Raw genomic sequence first — 21,483 nt, 5'->3', positions numbered from 1 at the left:
TGTGTGTGTGTGTGTGTGTGTGTGTGTGTGTGTGTGTGTGTGTGTGTGTGTTCTCTGGAACTGAGAATGTCCAAATGTGAATTGGAGGACATTTTTGACAAGTATGTGTTGGTCAGCAACTAATGGAATGATAATACTTAATGTAACAAGCTTAGTTAGGCCTAATTGATTAGTTAATGCATTATCTAATGTTAACTATGGGACCTTATTGTAAAATGTTATACCACAATATTTTATGAACGTTTTGAAGCATCAAAGTTTTGATGGAATAGACTTTTAGTGGAGGGAAAGAAATCTCTCAGATCTCATAAAGATAGGCTATATCTTTAAAAATACTATGGATAACAGAAATGATAACATCATTAATATGGCATAGCCTACATCTGAATGAAAACGTGGGAATAAAACTCGGAAATAAGATAGACAGAATGGGTGAAATAAAAAAATAAATAAAGTGAAGCATCTTTAAATTATCATGCTAAATATTTAATAAAATTACCTGTTATTATGTCGTTTCCTTCACCTCGCTCGCGCTGTCTGTCACGTGGTCCTCCCAGAGCGATGTCCCATATGAGAATGTAGCTATTTCTCACAGATTATTGCACTGCATCCGAAGATCACTCTGCCAGGAATACACAAAATAACAGTGCAATAATCTAAAAATATTGTCACTACCTAAGCATGTGAGATGAAAATATCAGACGTGTGAGGGAAATTGAACAGTCTCGTCGGAAAAGGCAGTTATCGCGCATCATCGCTTAAAAGTTTGCCCGGAGCCGCAGTCTACTGTCATTTATTTTCTTGTTGTCGGGAAACATGTTTGCAAATGCAACAATGGTGTTTCTTTCTTGTTAAGACATGCGTACTTACTTGATGAATGTCTTAAACGTGCTTCAAATATAAGCGCGCGTAATCTGACTGGAGTCTGTGCACGGTTTTGCGCTTCTCTCGGCGGACTGGAATACTTTGTATTAACGCGAGCAAAACATCTGTCGATGACTGGGAGAAGGCTGCTGAATACTGAGGGAGGAAGAGCAAAGCCTGGAGCACAGAGAATAAGCCTCTGTAGGGTTAAACACGACAGTACCCGTCCCGGAGAGGGCGAAGGATTCTGGAGGGTGATAGTGGCTGTGGACTGGACATCACTGTGAACCTTCACCCGGGACACAGAGAGAGAAAGAGAGAGAGAGAAATGGTCTTCGTGATGGCATCAAAGTGGCTTTTATGTTTCTGCCTGCTTTGGCTGTGCGTGACAAGTAAGAAGCTATTGAATACTTGTATTCAGAAAAGCCTTTTTTTTCTTTGTTTTGTTGTGTTTGTTTTATGGTTTGTCAAATGTTCAGAAAATAAGCATGCAGTATTTTTTTGTTACTGACATTGGTAACAGTGCTCTCTCTCTCTCTCTCTCTCTCTCTCTCTCTCTCTCTCTCTCTCTCTCTCTCTCTATCTCTCTCTCTCCTAATGGAAGACTTGTTGATTAAGTTTATTTTTGTTCACTGTGTAATAAGTAGGTCAGATTCAATTCTTTCAGTTTCCATGTTTCTGAAAGGTCATGAAAGTCATATGTAATTTTTTACACTGTTTGAATCGCTCTGCAAATCTATCCTATTGCTTCAGAAGACTTGAAATATTGTGCTTGAGTTGTACGAACTGCTTTTGATGCTTTTATTATGCTATTTTTATTTTTTATAATTTTTTAATCTAGACAGTGCCTGGTCCCCATTCACTTTTTATTTTATGAAAAGGAGCAGCATGAACATTCTTTACAACTTCTTTTTTTGTTCCATGCTAAAGTGTTTCAAGTTAAGATGTTTTCCGAGCTGAATTATTATTTTTTTATTTATTTATTTCATTATTTTTTGGTAGTCCATATGGACATATACTTTTATTTTCAGTTTTAGAACGTGGCAGTAAATTGAGTTAAAATAGAGTTAAATGTAAGGCCATAGCAAAAAACTTTCCACTTGCTATTTCTAATGCCAGGGTTATATAACACAAAATACAGTGCTATAAAAATATTAAAAATAATATACATAAAGAGAGAAAACATGTTCTATATTTAAAGGCTAAATGAAGTCAAACTTTTAAAAGAGTCCATAGATTTAGATTATTTTACTGTAATTCTGTAGATACATTAATTTGGATTCACTTTATAAGCATTCTGTTTATTTTACTGAAATATTATGGTCCAAGTCTTTGTGATTGTTGGTTCCCACAACCAGGCAGAAAGACTAGCCTATATACTGTCAACATCAATATCTTGAAAATGATCAGCTGTATATGTAACAGATCCGAAAATACAGAATTAAGATCAATGTGAAGATATAATCTAATAAAGACAATGTAATTTGGATTTATTTGCTATTTTCATTCAATTACATCTGCACATTGAAAAAAAGATAATTGTAAATTAAACCAAAAGCAAGGGTGCAACAACAACCATGATGCCACAAAAATTGGCCATGGAATTGCTGTTAAAACACAGTATACAGGTACATTTTTATTTATATAATAATGATAATAATAATAATTATTATTATTATTTTTTTTGGTGTTGTGTGTTATGGTTATGCCTGTGTGATGTTATTACTATACAGTACTGTGGGGAGATAATGTGAGGGATGAGAGCACTTAACATCCATTAACATCAGAGCAAACATGACAAAAACACACAGCCTCTTCACAGGCAGTTCAGTCAAATGCACATAAATTACAGCTCAGCTGAATAGCCACAAACACACATAAAGTGTAAATTATAGCTTCATGACTTTTTTCAACTTTCAGCTCTTTTAAGAGTTGTTTCTTATGTTGATGTGTGTCTTTTACGCAGCCTTTTTACTAAAGAATTGCACAGTGTAGGAAAAGAAAAGGATCTACAGGCCTCATAAGTAAATATGAGATCACTGATGACATCAAGAAGAGTAAAGATGATCACTCTACTGTCTGTAGTATGATGTAAAGACTGGCTAACAGCCTAAAAGACAGCAACAGACTCCGTGTTCAAACTGACCCACGTCTTACTGGTCAATAAACTGTAATTGAAAGATACATATCAATAGCACAATACAATTCTAAAATAAACCTAGGTCTTGTATAAATAACCCAGATTTTTAAAATCAATTGAATATCAGAAATATTATCAATAATTTTGTAACATTTAAATCACAAAATTTTCCAATTCATGGCTACTTAAAACTAATTACTTCTGCCATTATTATTTTTGCTATTACTACAAATATATGAGGGCACCCCCAAGTCTGCTGGTGTATGTTAGGACATTGTGAATTCTCCTTAACATTATAGTAATAGCATTTAGTTCCAGGCTTTGGTCAAGAAGCGTTTTGATATACAGTCCAGTGTATCAGTCAGCTTGTCTGTGTTTGCACATTGTATAAAGCCTATCAGTCTGTGCAAATTTTTAGTGACACTTTCTGTAGTTAATAATAATAAGAAAATCATAGGATGACCTAGGATGACTTGAGGGTGAGTAATTTATGGGCTAATTTTCATTTTTGGGTGAACTAACCCTTTAAAGTATACAGTTTAGTATACTAAAAGTACAATTGCAAGGTATTTTTATTAAGTACATAAGCGTGTGAATGTATTTGTACTATAGTGTCTTTTAAATACATTTTAGTATATTTATTTTCATTATAGGGTAATTCAGATACAAAACACCGCTTATATTTAAACTACTGTTCAAAAGTTTTGCTTTGGTAAAATTTTAGATGTTATTGAAAGAAGTCTCATCAAAGGTGCATTTATTTGATCAAAAATATAGTTAAAACAGTAATAGTGTAAAATGTATTAAATTTTTTACAATTTAAAATAACTGTTTTACTGTTTTATCATACTTCAAAATGTATTTTTCCAGTGATGGCAAAGCTAAATTTAGCAGCCATTACGCCAGTCTTCAGAGTCACATGACCATTCATAAAACATTATTATTTGCTGATTTGGTTTAGCATTTCTATTGAAAACTGTTGTGCTGCTTAGTAGTTTTATTACATTTCTGTTGTGATATTGATGAATAGAAGTTCAAAGGAACAAAATTTACATGAAATAGAAATATTTAGTAACATTGTGAATTTCTTTACTGTCACTTTTAATATATTCTTGCTAATTAAACAATTAATTTCTTTAGAAAAAATACACAAGTTGATTCTGCCTCATGTTTGTTTGGAACAGTATTCACTGGTGGAGATAAAATAAATGTGGTCTAAAATGTAACATATTAAATTCTTGTTTATTTATTATAAACATTCTCATAATTTTATATGGAGATTTTGGTCTTTTGGTATTTATTATTTATTTGAGCCCACTATAGTACATATAGACACTGAAAGACTGACAAATAGATTGAATCAATAAAATGGATATTAGAGTCAGATGCTGCTGCAGATGTTTTTTCTGTCTGATGAAGCACTAAGCTGGAAATGGTGGTCACACACAGATGGGTCTGAGATTAAAGGTAATAAGTCAGACACACATATACTCACTCATTGATTGTCTTTAGACTTGGACAGATGAGAGTCATCTATGGCTTTTGCATGGGTATAACATCCCTGAGGATTGAGTTACGCTCAAACACAAACTGATATGAAGTGGATCTGGACCTTGCTTTGCTTAATGGGACAAGCCATGCAAAATGACTAAAGCTCAACACAGCCACAAAAGCTCAAAGGTGTGTGTGTCTTCCTGTGTGGAACGGATCACACCAATTGAGTCTGACACAATCTTGGATTCATGATGGAAACTAGGTGTGTGTGTGTGTGTGTGTGTGTGTCAGCATTCTGTTTTGAGAGGAGGCGGTCAGTCACTGGAGATCTTATCCCACATGCAGTGGGGAGGAAATGGCGTGTGCTTTGTGTGTGTGTGTGTGTGTTGCTACCGTCTTGGCAAGTCATTGTTTTGCCATGTCACTGGCACAGCCCCTCCACAGCATCGGTGAGCTTATGAGTTATGATGGGATAAGATGCAGAGGAAAATTATTCTGACATATTTGTGAGTTTTTGCTCTGCAGTGAAAGCAGATTACATGCAGCTTAGCAGACACTTCTGGCCTTTTCATGATATTCTCAAAAACTCCAGAACTATATAAAAAAAAAACTGCAGTAGATGGCACTGCTTTGTGACTTCAATGTCTTATTTGACATGTAATGACACAATTTCAAAAGGTTTTGGCAAACAGACGCAAGATACAAAGCTAAAAGAGATCATATTGTACACTTTAAAAAGATTTCTTGAATAGTCATTTATAAATAGTCTTGTTAGCACAATAAATAGTCTTGTTAACACAATAAATAGTCAACACAATAAAAATAAAAGTCAAATGTCGTTTGAGCTGTTTAGTCTGTTGAGTCTAAATAACACATCTTCAATCAAAGAAAGTTCTCTGTCAAAAATTCATTAGCACATTCATTGATCACAAAAAAAGGAAAATAAAATAATAATAATAATAAAAGTTTTTTTTTCTTTGTATGTTCCAGCCAACAAAACATAATACTGAAAAAGATTGGTATTGTATTTAATTTGAAATCATTTTAATTTAAAAATTGCTTGTAAATTTCACAAATATTTCCTCACAATATGACCTGTTAAATGTTAAAGGCATTTACCATGTGTTTATCTTTAAACATTTTTCAATCTCCATGTATGTGTGTGTGTTAGGGTCTCTTGCTGCTGATGCTGAGGAGAGGCTGGTAGATTTTCTGCTTGGTCCTGAGCGCTACAACAAACTTATCCGGCCTGCGGTCAATAAGAGTCAGCAGGTCACTATTGGCATCAAAGTCTCTCTAGCACAGCTCATTAGTGTGGTAAGTGTTCCCTTTCAGTCGGTCCTTTTCGACATCACGTCGGTGACCGATGAATTGGGATATCGGTTTGATAGACCAATCTAATTTGAGTGTAAACTAAACGAGCCAATGCACATTGGCATGCAATTATTGTATCCAGCTGCCCCTGATCACAGTGTGAGTATAATAAGGCAGCAGGTGCGATGCATACTAGCTTTTTGCTTCGGAGCCGAGCGTTAGTATCATTCTGCTCAAACTGTGTCTAGCTGTGAACTACGAGTTCAGCACGCTCTCGGGAACTTTGTGTGTTGGCGAGACGGTACTTCAGCGGTGGTCGTTCCCAAGTCAAATGGGTTGCGCACTTCAGGCTGCACTACCCCCTGTCGTGTTGCACAATTCCCCTGTGCGCCTCAGCACTAAAAGAGCATTAACCTAAAGAACAAATTTCTCTAAAAGAGCTTCATGGGTGCATCTTTGTTAAGACGATGGATCGTCCTCATAAGGATGCCGTTTCACCCATGTGTTTCTAGGTGTGGTCGTTACCTGGCAACGGGTGATGGTCACGATCCCTGCCTCACATGTCTGGGCATCAAGCATGCTGAGGTGGCCTTCTTGGATGATTCAATGTGGGAAGATCTTGAAGCTGCGAACCAGCCTCCTCTACCTTCAGGGGGGCGGAGTCCCATTGCCGCTGCCACAATCGGGGGCACGTTCTGGTGGCCAACAGATGAGAACCACTTCCAGCAGTAGTGAGCCGCATCCGCAGCAGCCTCCAGCAAGTGGTGCTGTAGAGCTGGGCTTAGGCAGGCCCTGGCAGTGAGCAGAAGAGCAAGAAGCCCAGAGAGAGGTTGGAGGAGGGCCGGGTGGAGAATCTGGAAATCTCAACGGGAGAGCAGTTTTCTCTATCTCTGGGTCCCAGGAGTGCATGGAGAGTTGCGGACAGCTAAGCACCAGACCTCACTCATCCTCCTCCTTCACCAGATGGCAGCAGCGGGTGGTTTGAGAGCGCCAACAAAGGCCCTACTCATGCACCCTCTAAAGGATGCATAATTTCATGTGTCGACAGTTCTGCGCCACAGACCTTTTCTGCAGTTTGCGTTCGAAGGACGGGCATATCAGTACAAGGTCCAGCCCTTCGGGCTGTCCCTGTCTCCCTGTGTCTTAATGAAAGTCGCAGAGGCAGCTCCTGTTCCCCTCAGAGAACATGGTGTTCGCATCCTCAACTATCTGGATGATTGGCTTATACTAGCACAGTCTTGGGATCAGTTGTGCGAGCACAGGGACCTGGTGCGCCGGCACTTCAGCCTGTTGTGCCTTCGGGTCAACTGGGAAAAGAGCAAACTCTCCCCAAACAGAGGATCTCTTTTCTCGGTATGGAGCTGGATTCGGTCAAACGGACAGTGCCTCACAGAGGAACGTGCGCGGTCAGTTCTAGCCTGCTTGAATATGTTCAAGGGCAGGACAGCGGTACCACTGAAACTTTTCCAGAGGCTCCTGGGTCATATGGCGGCCGCAGCGGCACTTACACCGCTCAGACTGTTACATATGAGACCACTCCAGCACTGGCTTTATGGCCGAGTCCCGAGGTGGGCATGGAAGCCCGGCACTCACCAATTGCCTAGACAACTTACAAGCACTATCAGGGGTTTGGACGGGCCTGGAGCTGCATTGGCACATCAATTGCCTAGAGTTGTTAGCAGTGCGCCTTGCCTTGAACCATCTCAAAGGGTGCTTACAAGGCAAGCATGTGCTGGTCCGAACAGACAACACAGCGACCATTGCGTACATCAGCTAACAAGGTGGTCTGCGTTCCCGTCACATGTCGCAACTTGCCCGCCACCTCCTCCTTTGGAGTTGGAAGGTTCTGAGGTCACTTCGTGCTGTTCACATTCGGGGCCTGCTCAACCATACAGCCGATGAGCTGTCTCAAGCAATGCTCCCAGGAGAATGGCGACTCCATCCCCTGACGGTCCCGCTGATTTGGAGGTGTTTCGGAGCTGCTCAGGTTGACCTGTTTGCTTCTCCAGAGACCTCTCACTGCCAGTTATTCTACTCCCTAATCGAGGGAACACTCGGCACGGACACACTGGCTCACAGCTGGCCACGAGGCCTACGCAAATATGTGTTTCCCCCAGTGAGTCTTCTGGCACAGACAGTGTGCAAAGTCCGGGGGAGGACGAGTGGCGAGTCTTGCTAGTGGCACCGTATTGGCCCACTCGTGCTCCCGAAGAGGTTTAGTGCTCCTCGTGACAGCCCCTCCTTGGCCTATTCCTCTGAGGAAGGATCTACTAACTGACTGCCGTGTGGCACCCGCATCCAGACCTTTGGAAACTCCATGTCTGGTCCCTGGACGGGAGGTTCTAGGTGACCTACCCCAGGAGGTAGTGAACACCATCACTTCGGCGAGAGCAACGTCTATGAGATACGCTTACGCTTTAAAGTGGAAACTGTTCGTCCAGTGGTGTTCTTCTCGCAGAGAAGACCCCCGCTTGCTCCCGAAGAGGTTGCTGCTATTGCTGCGTACCATGACCCTGTGAATGGGAAGTCTTTAGGCCACCATCAAATTCCAGGTTGCTGCTATTGCTGCGTACCATGACCCTGTGAATGGGAAGTCTTTAGGTGAGCATGACCTTGTCATCAGGTTCCTTAGAGGGGCCAGGAGGTTAAATCCTTCACAGCCCCCCTCCATACACTCTTGGGACTTGACTCTAGTGCTAAAGTCACTGCAGCAGGGCCCATTCAACCCTTTGCATTCAGTTGAGCTAAAGTTTCTTTCATTGAAAACTCTGCTCCTGCTTGCACTGGCCTCCATCAAGAGGGTAGGGGACCTGCACGCATTCGCGGTCGACGATTCATGCTTAGAGTTTAGACCGGCTATGTGCCCAAGGTTCCCACTACACCCTTGGTGAACCTGCAAGTGCTGCCCTTGGAGGAGGCAGACCCAGCCCTGCCTTTGCTCTGTCCCGTCTGAGCATTGAGATGCTACGTAGACTGGACACAAAGCTTCAGGACCTCAGACCAGCTCTTTGTCTGTTAAGAGAAGGGGAATGCCATCTCTAAGCAGAGGATGGCCCACTGGATTGTAGATGCCATCACCCTGGCTTATCAGGCACAGGGTGTGCCCTGCCTGTTCAGGTTGCGAGCTCACTCAACTAGAAGTGTTGCATCCTCCTGGGCGCTGGCTCATGGTGCCTCGCTGACAGATATTTGTTGTGGGCTGGGCGACCCCTAACACATTCGCTAGATTCTATAGCCTTCATGCAGAGCCGGTATTCTCTTGTGTTCTCACCTCAAACGGGTAATGGCACCCAGAGGCCCTGGTTAGTTTCGGCCTGCTAAAACTGCTACAGAGTGTCCGTACTGTAGACACTTTTGAGATCCTCCATCACCCTCGGCAGCCGGACGTGGCGGAATGTCCGGCACTGGGCCTTCACGATGAATCCATGAGAACCATGAAAAGCAGGTTTCCATATTGAGACCTAAGCGGTATTCGTATGTGTATCCCCGCAGACTTCTGCCTTTACAAGAGGGTTACAATCACCTCCAATTTCTCCATATACACCTAAACGGATGCTATATGTGTATTTGCTCCCGAAAACTCCTTCGGGAAGGATGGGGCTTCCGCAGCGTCCCTGTTCCAGGTGGAATGAATGGGTACGTTTTCCCAGTGTTATCCAATCTCACCCAGTGAGGTAGTGCTTTGACAATGGTGAGTGAAACTACTTGTTCCGAGCCCGGTCTACACCAAAAAGGGGCACAGGTGGTTCGCACAGGGCACTGGAAGGGGCAGCACCCATGGTGCTTTTGTAGGGATCACCGACATGACGTTGAGAGTGACCGACTGAAAGGGAACGTCTCGGTCACGTATGGTAACCCTTGTACCCTGAAGGAGGGAACGAAGACATCACGTCCCATCACCACGGTTGCTGTACCACCGCTGAGCGGCTGGGTCACTGGTTTCGGCTCCTCAGCGAAAACCTGGTATGCATTGGATCTGCTGCCTTATTATACTCATGCTGTGATCAGCGGCAGCTGGATGCAATAATTGCATGCCATTGTGCATTGGCTCGTTTAGTTTACACTCAAAGTAGATTAGTCTATCAAATCAATATTCCAATTTGTCGGTCACTGACGTGACGTCTCCGTTCCCTCCTTCAGGGAACGAGGGTTACCATACGTAACCGAGACGTTTTTCATATACACGCACACCAAACTCAAAATATTAGAGCAGAGGAGGGCAACTCTGGCCCTCAAGACCTACTGTACTGTACTGAGTTTAGGTCCAACCCTAATCAAACACAACTACCTGTGATTTTCAAGTAATCATGAAGACTTGGTTAGATTTTACAGGCGTGTTCAAATATCATTGGAGCTAAACTCTATATTAGAGCATATAATTTATACAGAATGTGTGATTTATTCAAATAAATGTGTGATATCAGCATCAGAAATATACAGTATATGAGAGTCAAATATATTTAAATGTCCGCATCAAAAGAAATTTTACAAAAGTGATTTTATACACATAGAAAGCACATTAATTGCAAGTAAAGTGTCTACTTTTAAGGTTTCAAATAAGTCTTGGGAGAATAAAATGTCAAAATGTGGGTGAAATGATGTTCCATTTTCATTCAGTGTAACACTTACATTTATGTAAAATATTTACTTATTCTGACATGTATGTATTAACATATATAAAAGGAAAAGTGAGCATGCTAAATTTTATTTTCATTTTAAGTGAGTAAAAAAATCATGCTGACAAATGGCCAAAATGGAATGGTGGCAAATTGTAAAAATGTAAAATTACAGGTAAGCAGTATTTGAGTTAAAAATAATAAGTCTTTTAATATGCCATAAACGTATTCTTGTGTTAAATATTCCTGACAAGATTGTTACACTGAATGACATTTTAGTGGCTGTTTTCTGTAAATCATGTTAAAAATGTATGATATTTATTACATATGACAGAAATGTACGGAAAAAATAATTAAAGATGTAATCAAACAGACGATGAACACTATTAAAAGCAATTATTATATGATGCAATCAAACTTATAGCAAAATTTGGTTCTGTACTATATGTTGTTTCAAGGTTGGCATCATCTGAGGTCCTCTGAAGGGTTGGCATCATCTCTTCTCAGGTGTTCTGGATCCAGACTGAAGCTTGTGTAAATCCTATGACAAAAACAGAGAAACAAATAGAGACATAATTAGCGTAGCTGCTGTTCCAACCAAGTAAAATTAATTTGTTTAACCCAAGCTAAAGAATAATGATGCGCATTTGATCAGATATAATATGTCATTCATTACTGTTTAAAAGTTTGGGGTTAGTAAGTTTTTTGGTAAAACTTTATTTTAAGGTGTCCTTGTTACACATGTTATATGTAGTTATTATAATAACAAAAAATTATGCATAATTACATGCAAATAGCCCCAATCCAAACCCTAAACCTAACCCTAACCATATAGTAAGCACACTAATTAATATTACTCTGTATTGAAGTGTATAATTATACTGTAACAAGGACACCTTAAAATAAAGTGTAACCAGTTTTTTTTTATGTTTTTGAAAGAAGAGTCTTATGTTTAACAAGGTTGCATTTATTTGATTAGAAATAGTAATATTGTGAAATATTCACAATTTAAAATTTTACACAATTGCATTAGAGTTATGGTGCAGCAGTAACATACCCTTTACACATTAGAGACTTAAGGTACATTCACAATGACAGGTAAAATCACATTGACACTGTGTTCTAACCAGACGCAGTGCCACTGCGTGACAAGCGACAAAACAATTTGGTACTATTTTTGTCATGTTGGACTGGGTAGCCCCGCCCACTGCAGAATCTCATTTGTTCAAATCTGTGCTTCGCACAGCTGTATATTAAACAGCAAATATATTCAGACTGACTTTTATCTTCAGTAATAACAGAGACGCTGGAACCCTGTCATGTCATGTCTGGTTTGAGCACATTGTTAGTGCTCACACGGGTGATGCAGGTTTGAGTCTGGATTGTGTCATGTCCTGATCTCATCATATCCCTGTCACATTGGCCAATAATTTTCAGTTCCCTTTTCACTGTTACGTACAAAAACATGCAATGTTCTGTTCTTTTTACAGAATGAGAGGGAACAAATCATGACAACGAATGTGTGGCTGACTCAGGTAAGCTCACCTGCTATGCCTGTGCGCTCATCTGGATAGTGTTATAAAACACAGTCAAATGAGCTTTCCCACATGAGTGCACTCACAGCACATGGAAGATTTGAGTTCTAATTCAATTATAGTTCACTTTAAGGTCATTTCTAAAAGCCGAGTGAATGCATTTAGCTGTTCTGTTTTAAATGAGTTTGGTACAAATACATCGTCTGACCCAATTTAAACAGTTTTAATGACATCCTACTTTCTTTTTAGGAGTGGAATGACTACAGACTGGTGTGGGATCCGAATGAGTATGAGGGCATCAAAAAACTACGAATACCATCGCGGCACATCTGGCTTCCTGATATAGTACTCTATAACAAGTATGCCATAACTGTGACCAGTACATTTATACTAGTAGCACATATACTGTCTAGAAATCTATTCAAAAGTTTGAGATCAATAAGAGTTAAAATTTTTATTTTTACAGGCTCAGCAAAGCTGCATTTATTTAATAAAAATACAGTAAAACAGTAATATTGTGAAATATTATTACATTTTAAAATAGCTGTTTTCTATTTTAATATATTTTAAAAATGCAATTTATTCCTGTGATAGCAAATCTTAATTTTCAGCAGCCATTACTCCAGTCTTCAGTGTCACATGATCATTCTAACATGATGGTAACTTTTGATCAACTGAAGGTATTCTTGCTAAATAAAAACAATTTCTTTCCAAAAAATTACAAATTTTATTAAATAGTACTGAGCCTATTATTTTGAATGATAATATGAGCATAATATGATAATATGATTTAAGTAGTACTATTGGTTGAGTACCAACATTACATTGACCACACCACAAAAAAAAGAATTTTTATTTTAGCAATTTATTTGATTACCCCCCCCCCCATGTATATATATATATATATATATATATATATATATATATATTAAATATTTAGATATTATTTTCTTTACAGTGAAACACTTTAAAACACTTTGGTCACATTTTATTTTAAGAACCAATTATCTGTATTTACTAACTTCTATGACTTTTGCCTCAATAAACTCCTTATTTGCTCTTATTTGCTGCTTATTAATAGTTAGTAAGGTAGTTGTTAGGTTTAGGTATTGGGTTGGACTAAGGGATCTGAATATGATCATGCAGAACCTGTGCTTTATAAGTACTAATAAACAGCCAGAATGCTAGTAATAAGCATGTAGGCATTCAGTAAGCAACTAGTTAATGGTGAGAATGGATCCTTTAAATAAAGTGTTACCTATAGTTTTGCTGGAAAATGATTAAATATGATTTAGGCCACTGATATCCTGTATAGTATATATATATATATATATATATATATATATATATATCCTGTATATTGTTATAAAGTCTCTGATGCATATCATAGCGTCTGATTAATGAATGTTTGATTTGGAATAGCTCAGAGCAGTAGCTTTGGAAACAGTTATTATTAGCACACTTACATGTGTTAAGACTTCATTTTTGCAGCTTTTATCATTAAGCTCTATTACTGGTCTTATTAAGGCCAAAAGCTTTTGTAAACTTTTGGGATGTTTTGAGATTTTGATACACAGTCAGTGTAGTGACAAACTCAATACAACAAGCAAGCTGTCACTGTTCCAAGAGACTGACTAATTATGCTAGAAAGTTGCCAAAAGCAAGAGCAGTCTCCTCCCTTGTTGCTGTTCTTTCAGGTCGTTCATGTCTACACTCTTGACAAAGCTCAGAAGAATGAAGAAAAAAATAAGATGAGTGACAAGCAAGAATGTTTAAACTGTTTGATCTAGGTCAGATGTGTGTGCCTAGTGGAAGCAATGTGTGTTATATAATCCCCAGTTTAGTTGATAAAAATGGAGGATGCACTTGTGCATGTTCATTGCTTAAATGGATAAATTGGGTGGGATGAGACTTTAATTTGCTTAAGAGGCATTTCCTCATGTAAAGAGACACTGGTGCATGTAATCCTTTGCTAAAATAAGCATTGAGTTTCTATGCTAATTTTAATTGAAAAGCTGTACACTAATAATTTTTCAAGGGCACAAAGGGAGAGAGATCCTGGATTAAAGATCTGTTAATTAATGCATACTAATCAGCAACTGAATGTGATGAGGAGGCGTTCTCAACATCTCATATAGATGGGTTTTTCAAACTGGGGGCCACGAGGAAGTGTATTGGAGAATTTGAAAGAAAAGATTTTTACAAAATGCTTAGAACAATCAAGGTTAACTTATATTATATACTTGTGATGCATGCAATGCATCATTATTACATTATTACTGCATGCAACATTACTCTTATAAAAATAGTTTTCAAATAGTGTAATAGTTTAATACTAATTAAGATATTAATTTTCATATAAATTAAAAAACATTTATCAAAATATAATTTTTTTTGGAAAACATTTATTTACATAAAAAAGGTATTTATAAATAATAAAAAAATGTTTTTAGCAATGCTGTGCTAACAAATTGTTTGAACATCCCTGTTCCAATGCCTGCATGTTGCTATTGTAACTCACTTTATACTCTTTAGCAATATACAGAATACATTTCATTGATATTTACAATGTATATTTTCTTGTCTTACAGTGCAGATGGTGTGTATGAAGTATCATTTTACTGCAATGCAGTTGTCTCCAACACTGGTGATATTTTCTGGCTCCCTCCTGCCATCTACAAGAGCGCCTGTGCTATTGAAGTCCGTAACTTCCCCTTCGATCAACAGAACTGCACGCTTAAATTTCGTTCTTGGACCTATGATCGCACAGAACTCGATCTTGTCTTGACGTCCGATTTTGCCAGTCGTGATGATTACACCCCAAGCGGTGAATGGGATATTGTGTCACTCCCTGGCAGAAAAAACGAAGACCCCAATGACCTCACGTATCTGGATGTCACGTACGACTTTGTGATCAAGCGCAAACCTCTCTTCTACACGATTAACCTCATCATTCCATGCGTCCTCATCACTTCTCTTGCAATTCTGGTTTTCTACCTTCCTTCAGACTGTGGAGAGAAGATGACACTTTGTATATCAGTTCTTCTGGCTCTAACTGTGTTTCTGCTCCTGATATCGAAGATCGTCCCGCCGACATCCCTGGCTGTTCCATTAATAGGGAAGTATTTGATGTTTACGATGGTGCTGGTCACATTTTCTATCGTGACGAGTGTGTGTGTGCTCAATGTTCACCACCGTTCTCCATCGACACACCGCATGCCCGAGTGGGTCAAGCGTGTGTTCCTGCATAAGCTTCCTATTTTCCTTCTGATGCGACGGCCCGGAAGGTCTAATGTACGGGAAAGGTTTCGACGGAAGCATCAGCGGAAATCATTCTCATCTGAAGCTAAGGGCATAAAGTTGGAAGGAGACTCATTCTTCTTAAGTGATGACCCTGGGCGTGTGTGTGGGGCCTGGAGGGTCGGTGACCTTCCTGAGGGTTCAGAGTTCAGGCAGAGAGTGAAAGTCAGGCATGACCCAGATGTGGATGAGGCCATAGAGGGTGTGAGGTTCATTGCTGAACATATGAAGATTGAGGATGATGATGAAGGGGTGAGAAGTATTTTTATGTTTTATTGATTAATTGATTAGTTGAGTTTTAGTAGATGAGTTTAATCAGTTTGAGATTTCAAAGTGAATCACTCTTAAGAACCAGTCTTTTTGGTGAGTCAAAAACATACTGAACAAAAAGTTTAGTCTGATTCTTGATCGAATGACTCTTATGAGCAGATTCTTTTTAGTGAATTAAAAAACATGAGCGCAACCTGTGTAGTTAGATTCTTGAATGAATGACTCTGAGCAGATTCTTCTTAGTGAATGCATTAACATTCAGGACTACCAGTATAGCCTGATTCCCAAACAAATGACTCAAAAGAGTCAGTCTTCATTAGTGAATCAAACACATAGAGATTGCACCTAACTATAAGATTACAATTTGTGTGTGTGTGTTTTGTCAGTACAATTATATAAAAATGAATGAATAGTAATGAATTAAATGTTTGTTTATTGTTTCAAATTATTAAGTTGCATTTATGCTGTCTCTTAAAAATGAAAAGTCATTAAAAATGGAAATAAATATAGTTTATAAATATTAATCGAAACTGAACTGATCAAATATTTCATTAATTAAACTGAATTCGTTTTTTTTTATATTTATTCATTTTAAATATTAAAAGATTCATTAATGGAACTGTTTGGAAGCTGGTTAATTCTTTACAATTCCCATGACCTGAAAAACTAAGTCTGAAATATAAAGTAAAATTGCAGTGCTGAATTGTATTAGTGAAAATACCCGGCAGGCATGAAAACACTGTGCTAAAGCCCATGACTCTGCATATATGTTGTAGTAATGAATATTTTTTGCTTGCATGTGCCATGCAGATCATTGAGGACTGGAAGTATGTAGCCATGGTGATTGACCGGCTCTTCCTCTGGATTTTTATCCTGGTGTGTGTCGTCGGCACACTCGGACTCTTTGTTCAGCCTCTCTTTCAGAGCTACAACACCCCCGTGGCAGAAGAAGTGTGAGTCACATATTTCTTTCTCTTCTCCTTCTCTTTAATTCATGATAGAGGAGTGTTTGGAGGCAAGTGCCTTCCGGATTTTTGTAAACTTTTTATGAATTTAACAATAGCGTCACCTCCAATGTGGAAAAGTTTACTGACGTTAACTGATGCATCTGGTTCTCTCTGTCCCTCCCTGCCTTTTCCCATAATATTTTTTCTCTTTCCTGTGTCTTCCTTTTGCAGGTATGGGGATTTCTAAAATATCTGCTGAGTGATCCTGTGACTTTTGGACGAACTTGTTGACCGAGCTTTGACATATCACAAACACATATCCACATTAACCTTCCGCAGAACAGAACCATTGTGGGAATTCACTAAACAGTTTGCATTAGTCTATGGTATTTTAGCACAAACATGTGAATCTTATTCGCAACCCAGTTTAAGCAGGCACAAAAATTTTGTATTTAAATTCATCATTTTCAGCACAAAATCTGTCTTTCTATGCAAATTAGGCTTCTTATATGTGTATTCAAAAAATGAATGCTGTGTGCCTATAGTACAATTTATGTTGCATTATTATTGCCCATGGAAAGCAGGCTGTAAACACAATTTTATGTAAAACTGATATTTGCTTACATTTTCTATTGATCATGCTTGCAGTAAATTATCAAATGATGATTAATTGGAGTAGAGCATTATAATCAGCCATAAAATCAGCCGTAACCTGATTTGCATAATTCTTTTAGATGCAGACAAACACATCAGCTGGTTCAGATGCTTCTTAGTGAATTCCACCTGTGTCACATGACAAACACTCTCAAAGCTATAAACCAATGATCCTGTTTCTTTAAGATTTTTTCATTTAAACAATAATAGCAATATATGACAGCTATCAGTGCCATTTAGTCATCATCTTTGCAGCCAAATCATTGTATAACTATATTTATATAGCTTATGTAGTGTTCACTTTTATTTTTTTATTTTGTAAGGCACACATTCACTTCTTTCAAAGTAGGTTTACAGGGTTTCAAGAGCAGATGATTATTGAAGACCTTGATGCAAGGACTGATTTTATAAGACATTTCTTTCTCCTCGCACACAAATGCATTGACAGACAAACTGTAGTTCACACAGTATTGCTTGATATGAACGTTTGATTAATGGCTGTGAGTGGTTTTCCTGAACTGAATCACATTTTAATTGCCTTAAAAGAAAGTTTCATACAGTGATTGAAAAGCACTTCACCACCACAACAAAATGATCAATATACTTTTCAAAATAAGAATTGTAATTATAAAAATAATACAATAAATCTTTTTTCCTTTCCTTTTCATGTGAAAGCAGTTTCTACATTTTCTGTTCCTTTCTTTTAAAGCACATTTAATTTTTATGCCCCATCTTTGAGTCTAGAGTGTCCATTTACAGGGTGCACAATTGCACAATCCCTAGAAGACAACCCTGCATTGTGGATATATGGTTTATATATTATATGACACTGTGGTGCATATCTGCTTGAATATGTCTATATGCCCATGTCCCCAGGTACCAAAACGAGGACAAACTTTTACCCTTTTAACTGATTCAGTAAAATGCAGGCGCTGGGTAAAGTAAAGAGTGTAGATGCCTTCGCTAATCTTTCTTCCAACATTAGCATGGAAGATATTCCATTGCCATGGAAACCACTAAGACATGGGTGTGTGTCCATTGTAAAGTGGCCTTCCCCATGTCATTCATATTCAATGTAAAAGGATTAATCTTTCAAGTGGTAACACTCAAAACTAGATCTTTGTCATTTATTCTTAAAAAATAAAACATTTTCCTTTTAAAACTGCAAGGCCTGACAAATGACTGAAAAATCAATGAGATCTTTCTTTTATAGCAGTGTAATAGACTACTTACATAAAATGCATATAAATATATTTATTTATTTCCCATTATTTCCCAGTAATGTCTTAGCAAGGTGATATTAAAATGCTTTTTTTAAATGAAACTCTAGTTTTAATAAAGAGGGGCAAAACATATAATGCAATGCAATACAGTAATGACTGAGAGATGTACAAATGAACATTCCTCAAAAGACTCATGTGTCATGTTTGATACATTTTAAATATATATATAAAAAAAATGATATATGGATAATCATGTAAACCTTTCTTCAGTCCTTTCTCCAGTCCTCTCAAGTGCTCATCTTAAAATATTACTAATAATCCAAAGTTATTCTTACTTTTTTCTTTTCTTACAAATCATTAAAGATTTTTTTAAAAAAAAAGAAAAAAAAGACATGCATACCACAACCTAAAGGGAGAAGCTTTCAGAATTATACTTTTACTTGCTAAAAAAATATACACCATCAATCACAACAGAAGGCATGTAGTAGTTTGCTATCATATTGATAATTTAGAAGGCTTTAGAATTTTGCATATAAAATATGATACAGGAGGCTTTATAAAGTTAAAGCACATAGAATATAAATGGAATATGGAATTTTTTCAAGGTCTGTCTTCCAGGAATAATTGGTGTTCTTACCGAAATGCACCTACAAATGGCGGTTGCTGAGCCACTCAGTGGACTCTGAGTAGTGATGCTATCTGGAGTGTAGCCATTGTTAGTGAAAACTGTTTTGCCTTGCTAGGAAAATGCCTAAATGTATTTCTAATGATCCTTGAATTTGCGAGAATGCAATACTGGGATCCCTGCCATGAGGCACCATGCAAGACAAATGAACCATCTTAGTGAAAATTGGCACCAGCATTTGACCCAATAAAACAGAGGCCAAAATTGGACTGTAATGCATCAAAGCTGTCCTCACCTTCAGTTTAACATTTTTTTCCCTATAAATTGAAACTATTCTCTTCTTTTGTCACCCTTGAAACATTCTAAGTGTGTGTGTGTGTGCTTTTTTTTTTTTTTTTTTTTTTTATGTAAATTAATTAGTCTGTGTGTGTGTGTGTGTGCGTGTGTGTGTGTGTGTGTGAATGACATTCAATACTTCAGTATTTCATAAATTAATTAGTCTTCTTTAGAATCATGCTTCCATGGTCACAGATCTTTTTCCATCTGTAGAATCCTCAAAGTATTCCTCTCTGGTATGTAAATGAGCATGAGTAAGCCTGTCTGCACATGTCTTTTCATTACTCATTTCACTGCGAGTCATTAAATGAGCACATAAAACATATAAGACCTAATCGAATGTCCTCTTCTCAACAAATTACACCCACTTCTCAGAGTGGACATAAAACATTACTGATGTGTTGTTTAAATCTCTGTCAGGTTTACATAACATCTAGAGAAGTGTCACAAGAAGCTGTTTTGTGGTAAATACGCACTTAAGCGGATCTTAACTTGACTGACTAAAAATTATTTAAAATGAGACAATTAGAGCTATATGAGAATATTGTGGCTGTAAAGTAAGAGGAATGAATGAAAATCCATGAAATATGTTATTTGTCGAGAGCTGAAAGACCATATTTTGTATTGCCTGTCGGGTCAATTTATATATTTATTTTTTTATTTGCACATATATTTTCAGCTGCCCATAGTGATGATGTCAGGGGTGGGGGGGAAGATTTAACATGGTGGAAACTTCATTGCCTCAGCAGAGACAGCCGCTGTTGTCTGCAATGCTGCTGATCAGCAGAAATACCCCTCCACTGCTTATGGCGTGCTGAGATATTGACGTCTCTCATATTTACTGTCAGATTCTCACATATGCACTAGTGCATTCTGAAATGTGGAGAAAGGAAGGACTGCGTTTGTTGGTTTCAGTGTATATCTTTAATACAATAATATTGTATAAATGGCAATTATAAAATAGTAATAATAATAGTAGTAGTAATAATAATAATAATAATAATAATAATGATGATGCTCAAATAGTGTGTTTATTATCTAAACAGAAAGACTAGAAGTGTGTGTGTTGGTGATATGGCCTTTAAACAAGGTCCATATTTTTTTGAAAAAAAAAAAAAACTATAATTTTTTGCTGAATTTATATGCACAATTAGACTTTAAGAAAAAGAAGAAATAGTTTGACTTGACCTTTTTTTCAAAATATGTTTGAAAATTTGTCAATTTAGAAAATGTTTTTATTACAGGATAAAATTCATTTTTATGGAATACTTTCACTAAGTTTATAAAAGTTCACAAAGCCTCCAGAGCTCTTCAGATTATTCCAGAATGTTTGCTTTGGTTGAGCATGGCATTTCTGGGCTTGTTTTGCCAGAATGATCAGTGCAAACTGCTTGGCCCTTTGGCCAAACCAGTCTTCTGCACATTTGTCAGACGACTCTTTGCCTGTTGTTTTGTTCTGATTTTACAGCTGTTATACTGCCCATCTTAAATGTTGAGGGAGAGAGAGGATGAGAAAGAAGGAAAAAATTAAGAAAGCATGTGACAATGAAAACTATAAATACCATTAGAAAGGGGTAATGTGAGGAGCCTATACAACACACACACACACACACACACACACACACACACACACACACACACACACTGAGAGAGAGAAAGAGACACACACACACATACAAACATAATTTCATTAGCTTGTGAGCCTCTCCCAGATATCTCTCATAAAATATTGTCTTAAGGTCACATGTCCCCAGAGGCTTATGGAGAGACTAGCTGTGCTTGCGTTTGATCACTCTTGCTGCCACTGAAGATTAAAAATAACAGAAAGTAGTGACTTTAAAAGGATACTCCATCCCAAAATGAAAATTTATTCAAAATACAACAACCCACTAAAACTTACAAACCAGTAAAAAATTCCATAGAATTCAAAAAACAACATAATACAGAATATATTAAAACAGGGAGGCTTGAGACTCTCCCATAGACTGCAAAATAAATAATACTGTCAAGGTCCAGGAAAGTATGAAAAGCATCGTCAGCTATGCTGATTTGGAGAGACACAGAGGAGAGCATTTGTTGAATAAAGTCATTATTTTTGTTTTATTCGTGAACAAAAAGTATTCTCGTAGCTTCATAACATTACGGTTGAATCACTGATGGCAGAT

The 21,483-nt window shown here is 37.8% G+C and overlaps 1 protein-coding gene across 1 annotated transcript; it reads left to right on the top strand.

Annotated features, from left to right (window-relative positions):
• The first annotated feature begins 509 nt into the window (after positions 1-509).
• LOC109087281 (neuronal acetylcholine receptor subunit beta-2-like) lies at positions 510-17,778 on the top strand. Its single transcript, XM_042716179.1, has 7 exons — positions 510-1,256; positions 5,670-5,815; positions 11,919-11,963; positions 12,213-12,322; positions 14,555-15,515; positions 16,344-16,486; positions 16,712-17,778. The coding sequence occupies exons 1-7, from the start codon at positions 1,193-1,195 to the stop codon at positions 16,725-16,727; spliced, it is 1,485 nt and encodes a 494-aa protein (XP_042572113.1). The 5' UTR covers positions 510-1,192; the 3' UTR covers positions 16,728-17,778.
• The last annotated feature ends 3,705 nt before the right edge of the window (positions 17,779-21,483 follow it).

Source organism: Cyprinus carpio, chromosome B1 (genome assembly GCF_018340385.1).
Source record: "Cyprinus carpio isolate SPL01 chromosome B1, ASM1834038v1, whole genome shotgun sequence".
Taxonomy (NCBI): domain Eukaryota; kingdom Metazoa; phylum Chordata; class Actinopteri; order Cypriniformes; family Cyprinidae; genus Cyprinus; species Cyprinus carpio.
This window is presented reverse-complemented; position numbering and strand designations above follow the sequence as displayed.